Genomic DNA, 16,958 nt, shown 5'->3' with positions numbered 1-16,958 from the left:
AACTCAAGGTCAAAGGCAGCCAGAAGCGCATCACAGGTAGAGAAGGTCTTCTCCTTCCTTGGCAGCTGCACAGACAACTGCATTAGGATTCAGGGGACCACCAAAGGCAAAAATCTCAAAGCCAACAGTCATATTACCAAACATCTAGGTAGTATTTCATCGAACCAAGATGCATGCTGTTGCTCTCTGTGTATGAAGAATGTATGAAGAATTAAAAGAAAATTCACAAATACTTGAGAAATACAAGCAAGGAACAACTTCCAGTATTCAGAAACCTTCCCAGAGTTACTGTCAGATGCAATTTCAGTGGTTTTATAGCTACTTCTTGCCTTTTGCCACAATTACATTATTTTACCTGCAAACCAGCTATCAAACAAGAACGTGGCACTGCAATGGGGGAAAGAGTTTAATATACATCATTAATAGCAAATTGTCTGGTTTCACTGAAGATAAAAAAAGGGGTTGCCATGAGCAGTTTTGAAATGAAAATCTGATTCAAAACTTCCCTTGTGTATTTAATGGCATGCTAATTTACATTTTAATTACTTCCTAAGAAATCAAAGCATTTGTTGACAGTAGAACATAATGTCAGCTTCATAGTGCACTGTTGGTGGATGCTTAATGAACTTAATTAGATAATTAGTGATGTTAATTATCCTTCTATTATGAAGATAAAGATGTTACACAAATGATGCACAGAAATACAATTATATGTTTGCTTGTTTGGCTCGGTTTCTTTGAAAGGATAGAATTAAAAAAACCAAACACAATGGTAAGATGAAGTAGTAATTTGAGGGGCTACTAAAACTTTACACGAAAAGGGCCTTGTGGTAAAATTTCTACTTGAGCGGAAAGAGCACTTCTTAGTACTACACTGTGTAAATACCATAGTGGCGTAACTCTCTTGCCCCTTCTAACCTGACTTGATATCACATTTTAAAGATGAAAAAAGTATTCAGAACACATAGCTGTGAATACATAGCACACACAGTATTCATCTACAGAAAAGTCAGCTCTAGGCTTCTGTCTCTTGATCATGTAACACCAAGGCCAAGAAACAAGGGAGGCAACAAGTCTTCATACACAAGGTGTACAAAGAGTCCCTACCAGGCACCTATTACAGATGATGAACAACAGGGCATGGGAGGACAGGGCTAAGTCCTGAGATCTAGACCCATCCACAAGTAACTGCTCAACAACTAATTGCAGGACAGAGGAGTGATGGTGAAGCACTCTCCTTTCCCCTCTGCCTTGTATCCCATTATTCTGGCTGGTTCCATACCACAAATTGTTTGTAGATGGCCCTGGATACTGCCCCAAACCTAATCCTGACTTGCCTTCACAGCAGGGTCCTCCTGTATGACAGCTCTGTGTCATGACAGGCTGCACATCTGGACAGGCCTTAGAAGTAACAATCAGAAACAATGATCAACCTTTGCAATTTGAAAAACAATTCTGTTGAGACTAAGGAAAATGAGGAGGTGGCCTTAGATATTGGGACAGCAACCCTAACTCTCAGATTAGACAAGACAAGTCTTGTTTTTTGAAATTTTTGAAGAGGGAGAAGTGATTATTTGGGAACAGGCATCCTGCCTTATGACAGAAGAGGATTAGATGGGGCCATGAAATGCCTTCTAAAAATGAGTCTACTAATGGAGACCCACCCAAATTCACAGATAGTCATTTGTTTGTAAAGCTCATTGTAAAGTTTGTAAAGCATATTGCAAACAGCCTCTATCCAATATTATCTAAGTACACACACATCTCACTCAGATATATGTACACTTACCACATGCACTGCTTATATACCCCATCTATCTTCCACATTAGCTCCTTTCATACAAGTTCTCTACATATTCAGCAAATGTGTGGACCAGGGAGTGGGACCACATCAGCTGACTCCACCCATGATGATGGTGCACCCCTCTGGCTACTTGACCCAACACTCGTTTTCATGCATTCATCTGAATGGGTGAACATTGAGAAGCATAGCTAAAGGGGCACACTAACATTGAGGGTTGAGTGAGTGGACACTGCCCCATTCCCCACTCCACATGTTCACAGAACTCATAGAGAAGTTTGTATGCAAAAAATTACTCACTGAAGACCCAAGCCTATCCAACTTCCCAGCACTGATGCAGCCATACCAATGGGGCATACACTGAATTCTGTGGTGGGGAGGGGGGCAATCACAGAGGCCTCTTCAAGGTAAGGGAATGTTTGTTCCCTTATCTTGGAGAAGCAATGCAGCTGCATTGGCACTGAAAATTTGGATAGGATTGGGCCCTCACCTACTATTCACACACTCAACCTGTCATCATTACTACATACATTCCTGGCTGCCTCTTCAGTGCTCTGCCCTTTTCCCAGCTTCTGTATCTAGATCTTTTGTGCTACAAGAAAGTTGGCAGAAGACAGGCCTATAAGAAACTAGTGGGAGATCTCTGGACAATTGCTGGCGGATCAGTAAGTGTTTCTGACACCCAACAACAAAAACACATTTTCCTCCTTAAGTTGGACTTTCTTTGAAACAAAGAAAGATTGGGGGGGGGGGGACGGGACAGAAACAGATTTTTTTTGTGTGAAAGTATTGGGAGCTTGATTATGATCCTGAAAGCAAATTCCTGAGCCAAGCAAGGGTCTATGGACACCCCTGTTCCTTAATTCTAAATGTACACCTACCACTCTGAGGGCCCAATCCTATCCAACTTTCCAGCACTGGTGCAGCTGCAATTCAGCCCTGAAGTAAGGGAACAAATGTTCCCTTATCTTGAGGAGGCTTCTGTGACTGCCTCCCCACCACTGCACGCAGCACATGAAAATTGGATAGGATTGGGCCCTGAGTCACTATTTTTCCCTTGGCTCCATTTGGTGGTGTTCTAGTAAAAAACAAAGTAGATCCGGCAAACCTGAAGTCTGCCTGAAGCCTTGGCTTACATTGTATTCCAACAGAGAAGCGCCTTCAGGAATCCATTTCTACAAAGCTTACAGTTTTGCCAAGCTGCAGTGTCTGCTGTGTTCTCCATTCTTAGTTCAAGCCCATGTGGTATTAACTGAAGGCTGCTGGCTGTTTCCCGGCTATTTGTTACTAATTAACATTTCCCTAACCCACCACCCTCACTAATCACAAGGGCCACTTCATACGTTATGCAGGTCACCAGGATGTGTTCCTAAGTGTGTAGAACTATACATCTCCTGGCATAAAAGGATACGAGGAAACCACGATTAAAGGAGTTAGTAGCTGGAGGTACAGAATCAACTGCCATCAAGTCCTTCTTTGATTCTCCACTCTTGGGAGTTTGCTGCCTGCCTGGAGTCTACCACATCCCCCTCACTCACTGCCACCTTGTGTTGCATTCATTCCAAGACCTCATCCTGCTATGGGACTGTCTGGAACTCTGGGTCAGCTTTCAGTTCATCAACCTGCTTTGGGAATCAAGTCATCCCCCAGCTCCCAGGAATCCAGGGCTCATAATACTCAATTTTTCTTTTAAAATGAGCAGTGCAAGCTCCCAAAACACATATATAAACTGCAGATTGATGAATGTCACTGGCATCCCTAGCTCCAATGGCACAAATGTGGAACAAAACACTACTGCACACCTTCCAATACAGCACAACTGCCATTCCTGTGAGAATATAAAATACCACACTGATGATGAATTTGAGAGTTTTGTGAGATCTGCAGTGCAAAAAAGAACACTAACCAACTAATCCAAAAGCAACTTGTTTGGGGCTGAAAATACAGTTTTCAAAAAGTACAGACATCCACTGGTTCAACTAAGAGAAGATGTTTTGTACGTCTCAAAAAAAAACACTGAATAATGAAAATGTGATCACAAATTCACATTGGTCCTGTTTGTTTTTTGTTCACCAAAAGCATTGTTTTGTTTATTGCCTGCCACTGCCAGAGTACCTGATTTTAGTTGATTCACAACCCAAACCTAACCAGCTTTCCAGCACCAACTCAGCCTCAACACAGCCCCGAGGTTGAGGTGGCCTCTGTAACTCCCACCACCACCACCACAGGATGCAGTGCATGCCCCATTGGTACAGTTACATCAGTGCTGGAAGTTACAGGTCCAGCCTATTTATACATGGATTTTTTATACACGGATTTGACTCAACAATGGCCCCTGCAAATGTGAAGGAATGTGCTGATCCCTGGAGAAGGGGAAAAACGCATCCCTCTAAAATCAGTTTAAAAAACTGAACAGTCCTTTAACAATAGTCTCCTTAATGAGAGGGAGAGAGGGCAGCTGGCTGACAATCCATCAATCCTTCTCTCTCCAGCAGACCCTTCCCCCTGAGCACATGAAAGAAAGGTGATAGCTTTGCATTGGTGAAAGGAGGGGCGGAGTGAAGTGCTTGGAGGACGACTGATTGATTCTTAATGGGGAGCAAAGAAACTTTGTTTTTTAAATTGATTTGCCATAGTGCATTTTTTGCCATCCAGAGTGCTTGGAACCCACAGGAATAATGAATCTCAACCTGTATTTAGGATTGAGCTGTTAGTCAAATTGCCATCCCCCCTCCCCCATGAGCCAATCCCTCTCTGCATCAGAGCTATGGGAAAACAGGTAAGACCTTTGAAGAGGAACCCAAACCATCTTTCAGGAGGAACAAAGTCGCTCCCGGTGACAGCTCTTGTGTGTGACTATGTCCACTGTAGAGGCCTGCCTAAAAAGCATAGATGTTGCTGCCTGGTCCTAGAGCTGGAGAAATGCTTTTGGAATCCTGGCTGCGTGTCACACTGCAGAGAACAATTTATCCAACTTGGAGCTGTCAGCCACTGATATGATAAGAAATAACACAAAATGAGTAATGTTTCTCAGAACACAGCTCCTCCTTTAATTATGAGCCTCTCCCTTTCAGGGGAGAGAGACAGAAGATGCAGAAACACCAATTTCATGCACTTGTGCCTGAATAATGTCTCTATGCTGCCTTTTCCAGATGGCAACCTTTTCTGCTGCAAGAACTAATGATGTGGGCATATTTAGGGAAAAACCAATAACAGTCTTTAACCTTCAACAGCAAAAAGCATGTTGTACAAAATGTTCCTTGGGATGCATTAACAAATATCAATTACTTTGCTCACTGAGGCGTAATCGGCTGTAATAATCAAAATTAATTTTAAAAAATAATTAAACAGACCCCAAGGCAAATAGTTGGTGCCAGCACTGAATGGTATCTTGGACTCCCAACACACCTGGAAGGGAGTTGTTCAGACTGTCTCCAACAAAAAGAGCTAAAGGACAAGCCCTAAGCCTGTTCGCCAGTGATTTGCCATGCCATGCTTGGCACTGCCAGGGAATAAAAAGATGTCCCCAATTATTATAATAAGGAATATATTTGGGGTCTTCTAAAAAGAAAGCAAATGAAGGAGAACTAGGCAATGTTAGAGGAAAGCGTTAAAAAAATTCAGCACACCTCCTGGTCACAAGTAGTCTCCCTTGTAACTACTGATTCCTCCCCCCTTGCATTTTTACTCCTTATCCCTCCCACCAGCCTACTATACCTCCCCCCTCCCTCCCTCCCTCCCTCCCTCACTTACTCACTGTGGTAAAACAACAAAACGCTCAAAACCAGTAAATGAGCCAAGATGGTGTAGTGGTTTGGGAGCTGAACTTAGATTTGGAAGCTCCAGGTTCAAATCCCTGTTCAGACATGAAGCTTCCTGGGTGACCTTGGGCCAGTCACTCTCTTTCCGCGTCACCTACCTCACAGGAGTGTTGGACAGGGAAGGACCCATATATACCACACTGTGCTCTCTGGAGGAAGGGTGGTATAAAAATGTGAAAATAAATGGAGGTAGTTGCATAGATTTAACACAATCTGATCAGGTTCTCTGGGGTGTGGGAGGGGCTATAGAATTCAAGATGCTTTAGCACAGAATTCCATGCTCTCTGACTTTAATCAGCAAGTGGCAGACACTTGCCTGGGCCTTATGAATTAAACTGTACTTAGCAGATACTTTGTCATGAGGCTTGTTTAGGCCATCTAAAGATTCGAGTTACCTTAGTTTTGCATCCTATTCGCTTGACATTTCTGCTTGGTGTTAGTTTTATTGCTGAAGATAAGCTTCCACTCCAAGAACTCATCTTGCTTAATGCCTGGGTTGGAACCTTATTTTGAGGAGCTTTCTTTTCTGATCCTAAAGATAAAAGGAAAAAGAAAAAAAAGCTGGTTAAATCAAGGCAGATCAAGGCTGAAAATGCCAGAAGTCACATGGAGCAAGTTTCTTTTGGCAATAACTCCAGAAGGAAAATGACTCTGCGTAACTTCAAATTTGAATTCTACTTTTGTAACCACTCACTGAAGCAATCCCATGATTGCCCCTATATCATGGGAGCAATCTTTAAGCATAGATACTTTAGACAAGAGCAACATAGGAAGCTGAAGACTAACTTCATGATGTGTTTAGGCAAAGAAGATGGTGATCAAGTGAAGAGTTGACACCATTCTTCATCTTCATTCTTCATTGTGAAATTAAAGCCACGCTGGCTCCCATCCAACTGCCCTCTTCCCCTCTGAACTCGGAGCCCAGATTGACAGGGAGCCCATAAGACAGGGTTTTATGTCCATAAGGTTCTGTCTTTTACCCCAGTGTACCCTTATCTAGGCATATGCTTTCTATGTGACTTGCCGTTGGAAAGTCATGACTAGAGGAGAACCAGGAAAGGTCTGTTGCTGGAGATGATGTCTCACCTGCTGAGCTAATTCTAGCACTAGCCTGACTACCAAGAGGTATCATATCTACAATCCATCCAATTTAACATTCTGCCTACTGATAGCAACCAGCACAATATGGCAAAGAGGCTAACAAGGAGTGAAAGATGGCAATATCCATTCTCTGCCTCTGACATTGCTGCAGCCTTTGTTGGCTGCATTATAGGAACTAGACACAACACAGGTCTATCTTCAGAAAGCTATTCCATGAAGTTGCTTCTGTTAAATGCCAAGCACTGTCCAAGAACAGAGACCTAGGAATTGCTGCCAAGTCTTTGCCATGGTCTCTTCCCACAGTGGAGAGATGTTGGCCATCTTCATGTTCTCATCCCCATCTCCGCTCTCTGCAAAGAGTGGCATTTTGTACACATCCTCCAAGTCCTTTCTCCTCTGAGAGAGAAGCTGGTTCCATATAGCTGCAGTTGCCTTCCAGGTCTCTTGCTGAACTAGACACAAAGAGAACGGAGCAAGAATTTGGTGTAAGAGAATAACATCAGGAAGAAGTTTGTGCAACATTTCTAAAATGCTGCTAAAGAAGGCCTTGGTTAATAACCAGACATGACACATGTCCACATTTTAAAAAAGTAATCCCTAAACACACATGACGTTCCAAAAAATGAAGGTCAGAGTAAAAAATGTTGAGAATGCTTTGATGTTACTAACACATATACAAATTATTTACATTAAACAATACTAACTTTTAATAAACACAGTCCTCAAGTTATCAAGCGTCCTCTCAAAATATTGCATGTAATCAAACAATCCACACTCAACAGTTCAAAATGTTTTGTGTATACAAAGCTAATGTGAAAAGTTGCACAGTGGATCTTCTACTCATGGGGTTCTTTTAAATCTATACACACGTGGGTCAAAATCTGCATTTATTAAAGTGCAAGTTCCTGAAGTATCCACCTGATTCACAGTTTCTGATGACTGCAACTCTGAACCCCCTCACTGAGCTCTGGATCAGCTTGATTATTATGCTCTGTATCTGTCAGTGCAATCCTGTCTTGCACTGGAACAGACAGGCCGGGAGGCCTGTGTTGTATCCAGTGCAAGATAGGGGTCCAAAGCGGCTCAGCCAGAGGTAAGGGAAAACTCTTCCCCTACCCCCGGGTAAACCACTGCAGCCCCAATGGGTCTCCTCAGACGTGCGCCATTTCCAGACGTGGCATAAGTCCAAGGAGAGCGGAGCGGCCTGTAGCCGCTCCGCACTACTGGGGAACGGGGGGCTGAATCTGGCATATCTGCTGGGTCCCAACCCCATCTCCTGCTCCCCGTCCACATGCCCCTGGGACCACCCTCCCCCTACCCCAGAATGCCTCCCTCCCGTCTCCTCCCTGCCTCATCCCCACCCACTCCAAAGCCTTGCGATGGCCGATCTCAGCCAACACAACCCTCCCCTTCAGAGTCAGCACTCTGTCAGAGTCAGAGTCAGCCGGCACGCATCTCTGCACCAGCCCATCCAACTCTAGTGGAGGAGCAAACGTGCTTTACGGCACGTTTGTGACCCTCCTGGGCCAGCATAAGAGACTTGCGCCAGCCCAAGGCACACTTAGGATTGCGCCCTAAGCCACTGAAAAAGACCACAAGACTTAAATATTTTTAACTATCCAGGTGTTTATCTACCCTTTATCTTAAGCGTGAATTGCAAGATTGTTTGCTTACCTCACATCCAGGAAAATAGTTTTTAAAACAAATTGATGGATTTTGTTTCTGCTTTATTAAAATCAGGCCGCAATCCTAACCAACTTTCCAGCACTGACACAGCTGTGCCAGTGGGGCCTGTGCTGCATCCTGCAGTTGGGGGGCAGTCATGGAGCCCTCCTCACAGTAAGGCAATGTTTGTTCCCTTACCTCAGAGTTGCATTGCCCTTAGTGCTGGAAAGTTGGTTAGGATTGCAGCCTTAGTATCGTTTAAATATATTTTTGCATGCCTATTCATAACTCAGGCCGAGCACACTTCAGCAGCCTTGCCAATTCCTCTGCCCGCACGAATAAGACTCCAGTTGCACTGGATGAAACACAATATCCCACTAAAGCAATCACACACAGAGTACTTTCCTCCCAAAGGTGGTGTGTGTCGATGGATGGGTGAATGGTAGGCATTCATACCCAAAGATTGCCACCAAAACTGGGTTACAAAGTCCCTTTCGTTGGTTTGAACAGTGTTCATTTTTCAATATAATTCATCATTCTCTGACTTTTTTCCCTCTTCAAATAACAGAGCAGAGAAATGTTGGAAGGAATCACATTCACAAGGCACAGTCACAAGGGGTACAAATCACAAGGGCCTTTGTCTGTGCAGCTCCCATTCAACAACACCAACGGGAGGTGCTCAAAGCTCAGCTTTCTCCTCCCAGACATCTATTTTACCAGGTCAGGTGCCACACTGCTGCCCTGGAAGAGCCAGATGTTACAGAGTATATATTACCATTCTTTGGAGCAGAGCTATCATCAATAATTTCTTCCTCTGTGTTCACTGCCAGGTCATCAGGTGATGGTTTCAACATTGCTTCATGCTCAGAGCTGTGGCAAACAGAAACCAAATGCCTGAATGAACTACAGACAACTTGTTTTTAGGCCAGAAGCCAACTGAGCCATAAAGAACAGTGGTATCATCTCTGCAGTCTCAGCAGTCTCTGAGAAGGTCTCAGTCCCTGGCATTGGCAATAAAAGGATCTGATAGGAAGATTGGGGAAAACCTCTGGTGGGAGATAACATAATGGGCTAGGTGGTTCATGCTCCACCTACAGGCAGCTACATATGTGCAGAGGCTTTTAAAGAGATAACCCAACAAAAGTGCCCAAATTTCTGTTGATTGTCCATCACATTCTTATCAAGGATCCAAGGATTCAAGAACCAAGTGCTTCTGAGGTATGGAAGGTACCACTGGCAACCCACAACTGACACTAACTGTGAAATTTCAGTGACTCATTGACTCACCAGATTTTTGTGAACCCACAAAAAGGGGAGAAATCTCTCATTGGCTAGTTGTTTTGCTATTTAGTATGATGTTGGCAGCAGTGAAACTAAATCACAGATTTACCAAGAGTAAGAGAATGGTTCCTAAGTTATCAGACCTGGACAATCTTACATAGTATATGTAGGTGGAACAGACCCATTAAATAAATAGAGAGAAGAACAGAGAGACTTTAGTCTTGGAGTAGCAAACTAAATTTTAAAAAGTTGTTTTTGGTATTTATTTAACTACCTTTTCATGATTCTCTTATACTGTAGTGGCTCCCTACAGTGAAGGACAGGCTACCAGTTGGCCATCACCATGTTAAGGATGGGTTTTTCAAGATAATTTCACTTTAAAGGAGTGGTACGCACACACAGGAAATTTTGATCAAGGTGTTTGCAGTCAGGTTTCTGTTATGCTTGACTTTCACATAGCCTGCAAAAACTTGACCACAAATCTATCTTTTTTACACAGGGGGCTTGATCAGCTGCCCTCTGCATCTTCCCCATCCATCCCCTGTCAGATTACTCTGCACATGTGGGTTTCCTGCCACTAATGGGTTTCTCCCCATCAGAAGCACTCCCATGAGTGGACAGTTAGTGATGTGAATGAGGATCTAACTAGAACGAGGTTCAAATCTTTTAAAATGCACATAACATTTTAATTTGACTAGCAGCTCTGGTTAGTGACAGTTTTCTCGTGTAAGATGCAGTGGAATTTCTATCTTGCATATACTCCAGTTGGATTAACAAAACTGCAAACTGTACAAAATGCAGATGCATGACTGTTAATGGACACGATACAGCAGTGGACCTCCCATTAGCTGAACAGGGCAAATGCCACAGGCGCCAAACTTGGCCTTAATGAGGCTCCCGACACAGTTGGAAACGGTGCCACCAGTTTTCCAGAAGCACAGTTCAAGACCGTGGGGAAGCCTCAGGCTGCTTCTCCCATTGGTTCTCGAGTCACATGAGGCTCCGTGTCGATCCAGGTGAGTGGGGGAGATTGGTTTCATGTGGTGGGGGGACAGCTTCATGGAGCTTTGCCCCAGGGAGCCTCAAGGGGAGGTCCACACTGGCACGATATTAGACCCATTTTACACCGCTGCTGTTCTGGTTGTACTGATTGATTATTGGTTTCTTTCCAAGTGTGATTCAAGGCGCTGGTTATAGCGTTCAGAGCAGGCTACAAGGGAGTTGGGAGCATAGTAAGTGTGTGCGGGGAGGGGCTATGGCAGCAATGCAATCACCAGAATTGTGCTGCTGCCAGGGGGGAGGGGGGTTTTCAACTGGCCAAAGAGGTGTCAGCCTTTGGGGGGGGGTGTAGGAAGCCCTGAAGATGCCTCCAAAACAATTTTTAGAAACTCGATTGAAAGCCACTTCCTGTTTTTGATCAAAAACCGAAGTGGCTTTCAATTGAGATTTTTTAGTATTACACAGGCTTTGCTCCACCAGCCCTGCCTCCCTCCCATCTCACTCCCTCCTCTGGCATGCCTCCTACCTGCCCTCCCTCCGCCTCTCCCCACCCAGAAACACCTCCTCCCCACTTTCCCCCATGCCCCACCTACCTCTCTGCTGCCTGACAGTCCGCGTCACCACCAAGCAGCAGAGCTTTGGTGCTTTGCCAGCACTGGCCCAGCGCTGGGCTAGCACCAGAGCTCCACCAGCGCTAGGGCCCACAAACGTGCCTTACAGAACGTTTGCGACAGTGCACACTGGCAGTGAGCAGGCATGCACTGGTTAGGATTGGGCCTTTACTTAATTGCTGAGTCTCTCTGAGAATGAGGCAACATAGTTTTTTAAACAAACAAACAACACTATATAAAAGAATATCAAAAAAAGTAGTATGGCTACCTCATGGGCATCAGCTGGGTTAGGCAGTACAAAAGACAGGTGATGAAAGCTGAGCTGGAGTTGTGTGTGGCAAAGATGATATCCCACTGCTGTTGAAGAATATGGAGGATGCTGAGAAGTGTTTGCTGATCAGAAATGGGACTGGACAGGAAGTAGAGGATGCTTCGATTTAAGCCACTGTATAGGATACTAATAACTGGTTCCTTCTGGCGAGAAACCTTCCCCATCATCTGTTAGAACAAGAAAAGGAGAATCAGAATTCCTTGGATCTGGACACAGAACCAACTTTTGCTCTGGACTACCACTGACATCCAAAGTTCTCGCTTCATTACATAATATGCACATTTCTGCATGAAGCAGGAGATAATCTGCTTTGCACTTGTAACTAAGAATGCATTTCCAGGATCAAAATTCGGATGATCCTCCCAGCTGTCCAAAATCACAGTATATTATTTATTTACCTGTAGCAGAATTACCTGTCACATTACTTAAGGCCCAATTTGATCCAAACTTTCGGCTCCAATGCAACCACAGTGCAACCACAAGGTAAGGGAACAAATACTGTGCTACCTTGAGGAGGCCTTCATTACTGCCTCCCCACAGCAGCACATGTCCCCTTGCCACAGCTGCATTCATGCTGGAAGGTTAGATAGGATTGGGCCCTCAGTGATGTGTTGATTTTTTAATGAAATAAAAAAGATACATCAGAGAATGTCACACACCCAAAAATTATTTAAAAACTGAAGGGGGGGGGAGCAGAAATTTGTTGAGATCTCACAGCAAAGATATGTGAGATATGTACCTGTCCATCTTTTGCAACCAGGAAGCCCTCCCTGAGGAGTCTGCTCATTAGACAGGCACATCGATCATGCTATAACTAGGGGTGTGTAAAACCTGTCAATTCCTACCCATGATTTTCTCCACTTTTCTGTCCTATAGTCACAGATATCTGCAGAAATTCTGCGGAGTGACTCACGTATCCTTCTTTCAGAATCCTAGGATTAAACTAGTGTGTATTCAAACATCTGGTGTGATGTGAACCCAGAAGTGCATGCTGTTCGACTAACTCGGATGCTCTTAAAAGGGTGTGCATCTGAATGCAGGTGCTGACTATATTCTGTCACTTTCAGTTGGATGCATATTTGGATGTGTCTTAAACCCCCAACTATCTTGTGCAAGAGTTTTCACATTCAGTCACCATTTCTCCCTTCCAACATGCTTATACAAAAAAAGTGTGCATTCATCTCTTGATAATTGTTTCCCCTGATGGAAAGGAACTTGGATACAAGGAGTCTCAGAACAATTGTCTGCACTAGAAAACTACAATATCTCAGTTGAAATCAAACCTGTAGATTACTATGGCATCCCTAGTTAGAGCTGGTACAGAATAAAGATATGAGAGAATCACATTTTACAAAAATCAAAGAAGCCCTTACCCGTATCAGCTGCTCTACAAAGAACAGGATTATTTTTCTAGGGTCTACAAGGAACATTCCTGCATAAAGCTTCTCTACCAGCTTCTGGGTAAAATAGGAAATGTTCATAAGAACCAAAGTCAGGGAGGGCTCTGAAGTACTTCTGACATCATTATTCCCTGCAAGGCAGAAAAGAGGATTGCATTTCTGTAATATGGTATAGGGGAAAAAAGAGGACGAGAGGTGTGGGGCCTCCCAGAAAGGAACAGGTGTCTCTTGCGAATAGATCCAGAATTCCAGGACTGGGCTGGCACCAACATTTCAAAAATTCACGAGGATTCCATGGCTCCCTGCCCTGGCTGGTTTCCATAGCTCCCCAGGGAGCCATGGCTCACGGTTTGGGAACCACTGCAAACCATTTTAATATAGTATAACACATACAAAGAACATTTTGCAGAGGGTTCTACAAGTATTCATAATTGGTCACCTATGCCAAAAGGTGAGAAAATAATCCATAAACATACAGAGGCACTAAAATGAGGGTATGTCACCCAAACCTCATTCGAAACTTACATTGTCTACCTTTTTAAATTTTTAATTTATCTCTGTGAGAGAGAGAGAGAGAGAGAGAGAGAGAGAGAGAGAGAGTGAGAGAGAGAGAGTGTGTCTGCTCATATATTTTTAATTTATTAAGCAAGGGTGTTTAGCATCTCTTAACAGGTAACACATAAGTACTGTACTATGTGTTAAGCTATAGAAACAAAATTAGGCAGTATTTCACCTTTTTGAGCAGCAGAAATCAAGCTCCTACTATGCTCCAACTTATGCTCCTGCTATGCTCCAAATTAGAAACATGGTGATAAATAACTATACATCAATAAGATATAAGACCCAAATTCACCTGTCAATAAGACCCAAATTCACCTGTCCTGCATCCAAGAGTTCTAGAAGGCTAGGTGGTTCATCTGAGGTTGGCCAAAGGTAAATAGCCAAAGGTAAATAACCTTCCATCTGGAGGCCAGGGTGGATTCAGACTGCAAGGTGGTCTTTCTACTTCTGCTACTCACCTCTTAAGCTGGAAGTCTCCCCATCATGTTGGCCAATTATGAGGAAGATATCCATAACAGAAAGCAATATTTCTGTCTGAAAGCACCTCTTCTGCTCAGTGGTTGAGTTCTCTGCAGAAGCCTGCATAGTGATAATATAGAAAAAGTCAGGTATGCAGGAAACCCAAGTGAACAAATCCTAAAGAGGAATCCTATTCTTAAGCAAGCTTTTGTTTCAGTGTTGTCTGAAAAACTAAATAAGCCAGTGCACTCTGAGTGTAAGTACAGTATCCTCATTCTAATCTCAGGAAATGGTTATCAGGGGAATACAGTATTACATTCTAAAACACTTCTTGCCTGTGGCATCACAAGGCAAATAAGTGAATGCTCCAATTCCACAGTCTGTACTTATACAAGTTCTACAGCAACTCTGACTTCCAAAAGAGTTCACTGCAATGGCCATACTAATGGTCCAGTCCTATCCCCTCCCCCACTGGCATAACAAGGTTTGCGCCAGCAGAGGCTGCTTTACAGAGTTGCAAAAGTGGCCTCCATGGACACGTGTTGCAGGCCCACTGGTGGGGATCCACAGAAACCCACCTGTACCCTGGTGGATCCACAGAAACCCACCGGAGAGCATAACTGTTTGAGGCACAACCAATTGAGATGCAACCAAAACATCTTGTATCACAGTGTAACCAAGGAACTGGGTACCAAATAGAACACAATAAATTTTTGCTTGTGAATCTCTGCCTTATTTTGCAGGCTTTCAATTTCAGTTGGGTCTAAAAGTCCAAGTGGTTGAAAAAATGAGTGTAGACAGAAGGGCTGTTGCATGGGGAAAAGCAGCAGACAGATCATTTTAAGCATCCTTCTCTCCCCCATTGCATCTTAGACTCCTGGTGTTAAGCTGCTTTCAGACACTACCGCTAAAAGGGATTAGTCCCTTTTGACCATCAGACAGGAACACTCAGACCATACTGGCTGCAGGTGCCCACTAGCCCTTGGGCTTCTACTTTAAGTGCCCCTCTCCCCATAACTCCCTTCTCTTTAATCCCAGGCTGTGCTATAAAGAACACAGCACTAATGAGCAGATTCTTTTGTTGCCAAATAAACAAGACCTCGAGAAGCAGTTCCAGGGGGTGCCACAGTTTCTGTGCTGAGACAACAAGCAAGGTTTCCATCAGGAGGAGGCGTATGAAGTCCCATACTTGCTTCCTGGCATGGTGCAAGGGCACAGAAGCAGGAAGGCCATCACAATCCCTCTCACTGCAAGAATCAGCCGCCAGGCTGTTAGGAGCTGAACTACTCTCACAGCTGTCCTGCAGAAAGAGAAGGGTTAGAAGCGAGACTGTCATGTATAACTACACTCACTCTTTGCTGTTCACAGAGAAGATCAGTGCAGAATATATTGAGAGGGCTGTTACCTGAGCTGCTAGAGCAGATAAGGATTTTCTTGGACAAGAGCTAATGTGTATTAAAGCAGTGAGTATTGTATATAAGATACAGATGACATACTCCAATTAAGCTCATCCTTAGCATGGAAATTCAACTGTTCTTTTCCCAGCTAGCCCTTTGTATATAAGAACTTTGTATTTTCCCAAGACAAGTAGGAAATTATGACCACCCTCCCAACCCCCACAATTCTACTAGGACATCAATACTTGAACTGTATTGCAGAATGTCACATCAGGGGTCACTGTGGAATGTATTGGTTAAGACCAATGACACACATGCCTTCCTCCTTCCCCAAACCATGCCTGCATCATTTCAAAAAATTTAATTTTTTTTGGAAATATACCTGTGTTAATACCCCCAAAACACATTTAAGGATGCAATCCAAATAAGGGCATGGACTGGCGCAAGTCCCTTGCACTGACCCAGTGGCATTGCAAAACTGCTGTAAAGCACTTTTGTGCCATCGAGGGAGCAGGGAGACTGTGGGGACTGTGCCAGCTGAGTCAGGCTGACACGGGTGCTTGGGGAGGGTGGACGAAGGGCGGGAAAGAGGCATTTCAGGGCAGGGGAGGATGGTCGGGCCAGTGGGCAGGCCATGGGTGAGCGGGGGGGGGGTGTGGCCAGGATCTGGCACTTGTACTGGATCCTAACCCCAGTCCCAGTGAGTCCAGAGCAGCTTCAGGTTGCTCAGATCTGCGCCACCTCTTGAGGTGGCACAGATCTGAGTAGCCCCATTGGGGTTGCTGCGGCATTACCCAGCGGAAGGGTTTCCCCTTGCCCCAGGCTGAACTGCATTTGGTCCCAACCTCACTTTGGATATGGGGCAGGCCAGCCAAACTCCCTGTTCCAGTGCGGGTTAGTATGGTGCGCCCTGTCATGTTTCTGAGATGGAATGTTAAGCCGAACCTGCCTTTTACAGGATTTTAAAATTCTGAAATCATAAAAACACAGCCTTTGCTTCTCCACCCCCTACTTACCCACCTGCAGGTGCTGTGCATGAGAGAGGAACAGGAGCCATTGCCTCTCCTCCACCCAGCTCAACCCTACGCACAAAGCTTGAGTTGTAACTCTTAAATGTATCAGAAGGAGGCTGAGGGGTGACTCCCTTGGTGGTCTGCCTTCCCCAGTAAATGAGAAGAACAGCGGTCCTATCCTTCACCCTGCCCTCTCCACCTTCCACTGTACTCTGTTCCATATCCAAGCTTCTCACAGACACAAAGAGCAAGAGGTTTTTTTATTTCCATAGGGTCATTTATTCCCCAAGATGAAGCAATCTACCTTTTGATTATTTTTTCAACATGTAGCTGAATTCTAAGCTATCTCTACTTTCCATTAGGATCTTCACATACACTACTTAAATAAACAAGCAGAAGGATTCTGAATGGTTCTATTACCCAGGAGATGGGACTAACTGCCTCAGGCATAACTTTTTGTGGGTCTCTAAGATAGAAAAATTCCAGTTTATGGATTGGGAACCTGAAAATAGCTTTCT

The 16,958-nt window shown here is 44.2% G+C and overlaps 1 protein-coding gene across 1 annotated transcript in view; it reads right to left on the bottom strand.

The window, feature by feature from the left end:
* Positions 1–16,958, bottom strand: part of WDFY4 (WDFY family member 4) — a 161,136-nt gene that overhangs the window by 79,685 nt on the left and 64,493 nt on the right. Inside the window, exons 33-39 of the mRNA XM_066621374.1 lie at positions 15,130–15,330; positions 14,030–14,150; positions 12,984–13,141; positions 11,548–11,777; positions 9,164–9,258; positions 6,984–7,175; positions 6,018–6,154 (exon numbers count right to left, since the gene is read on the bottom strand). Coding sequence (XP_066477471.1) covers positions 6,018–6,154; positions 6,984–7,175; positions 9,164–9,258; positions 11,548–11,777; positions 12,984–13,141; positions 14,030–14,150; positions 15,130–15,330 — 1,134 coding nt within the window. The remainder of the gene's footprint in view (positions 1–6,017; positions 6,155–6,983; positions 7,176–9,163; positions 9,259–11,547; positions 11,778–12,983; positions 13,142–14,029; positions 14,151–15,129; positions 15,331–16,958) is intronic.

The sequence above is a fragment of the Tiliqua scincoides genome, chromosome 3 (genome assembly GCF_035046505.1).
Source record: "Tiliqua scincoides isolate rTilSci1 chromosome 3, rTilSci1.hap2, whole genome shotgun sequence".
NCBI classification, from domain to species: domain Eukaryota; kingdom Metazoa; phylum Chordata; class Lepidosauria; order Squamata; family Scincidae; genus Tiliqua; species Tiliqua scincoides.
Note: the sequence above shows the minus strand (reverse complement) of the source record. Positions and strands in the feature narration are given on the sequence as shown.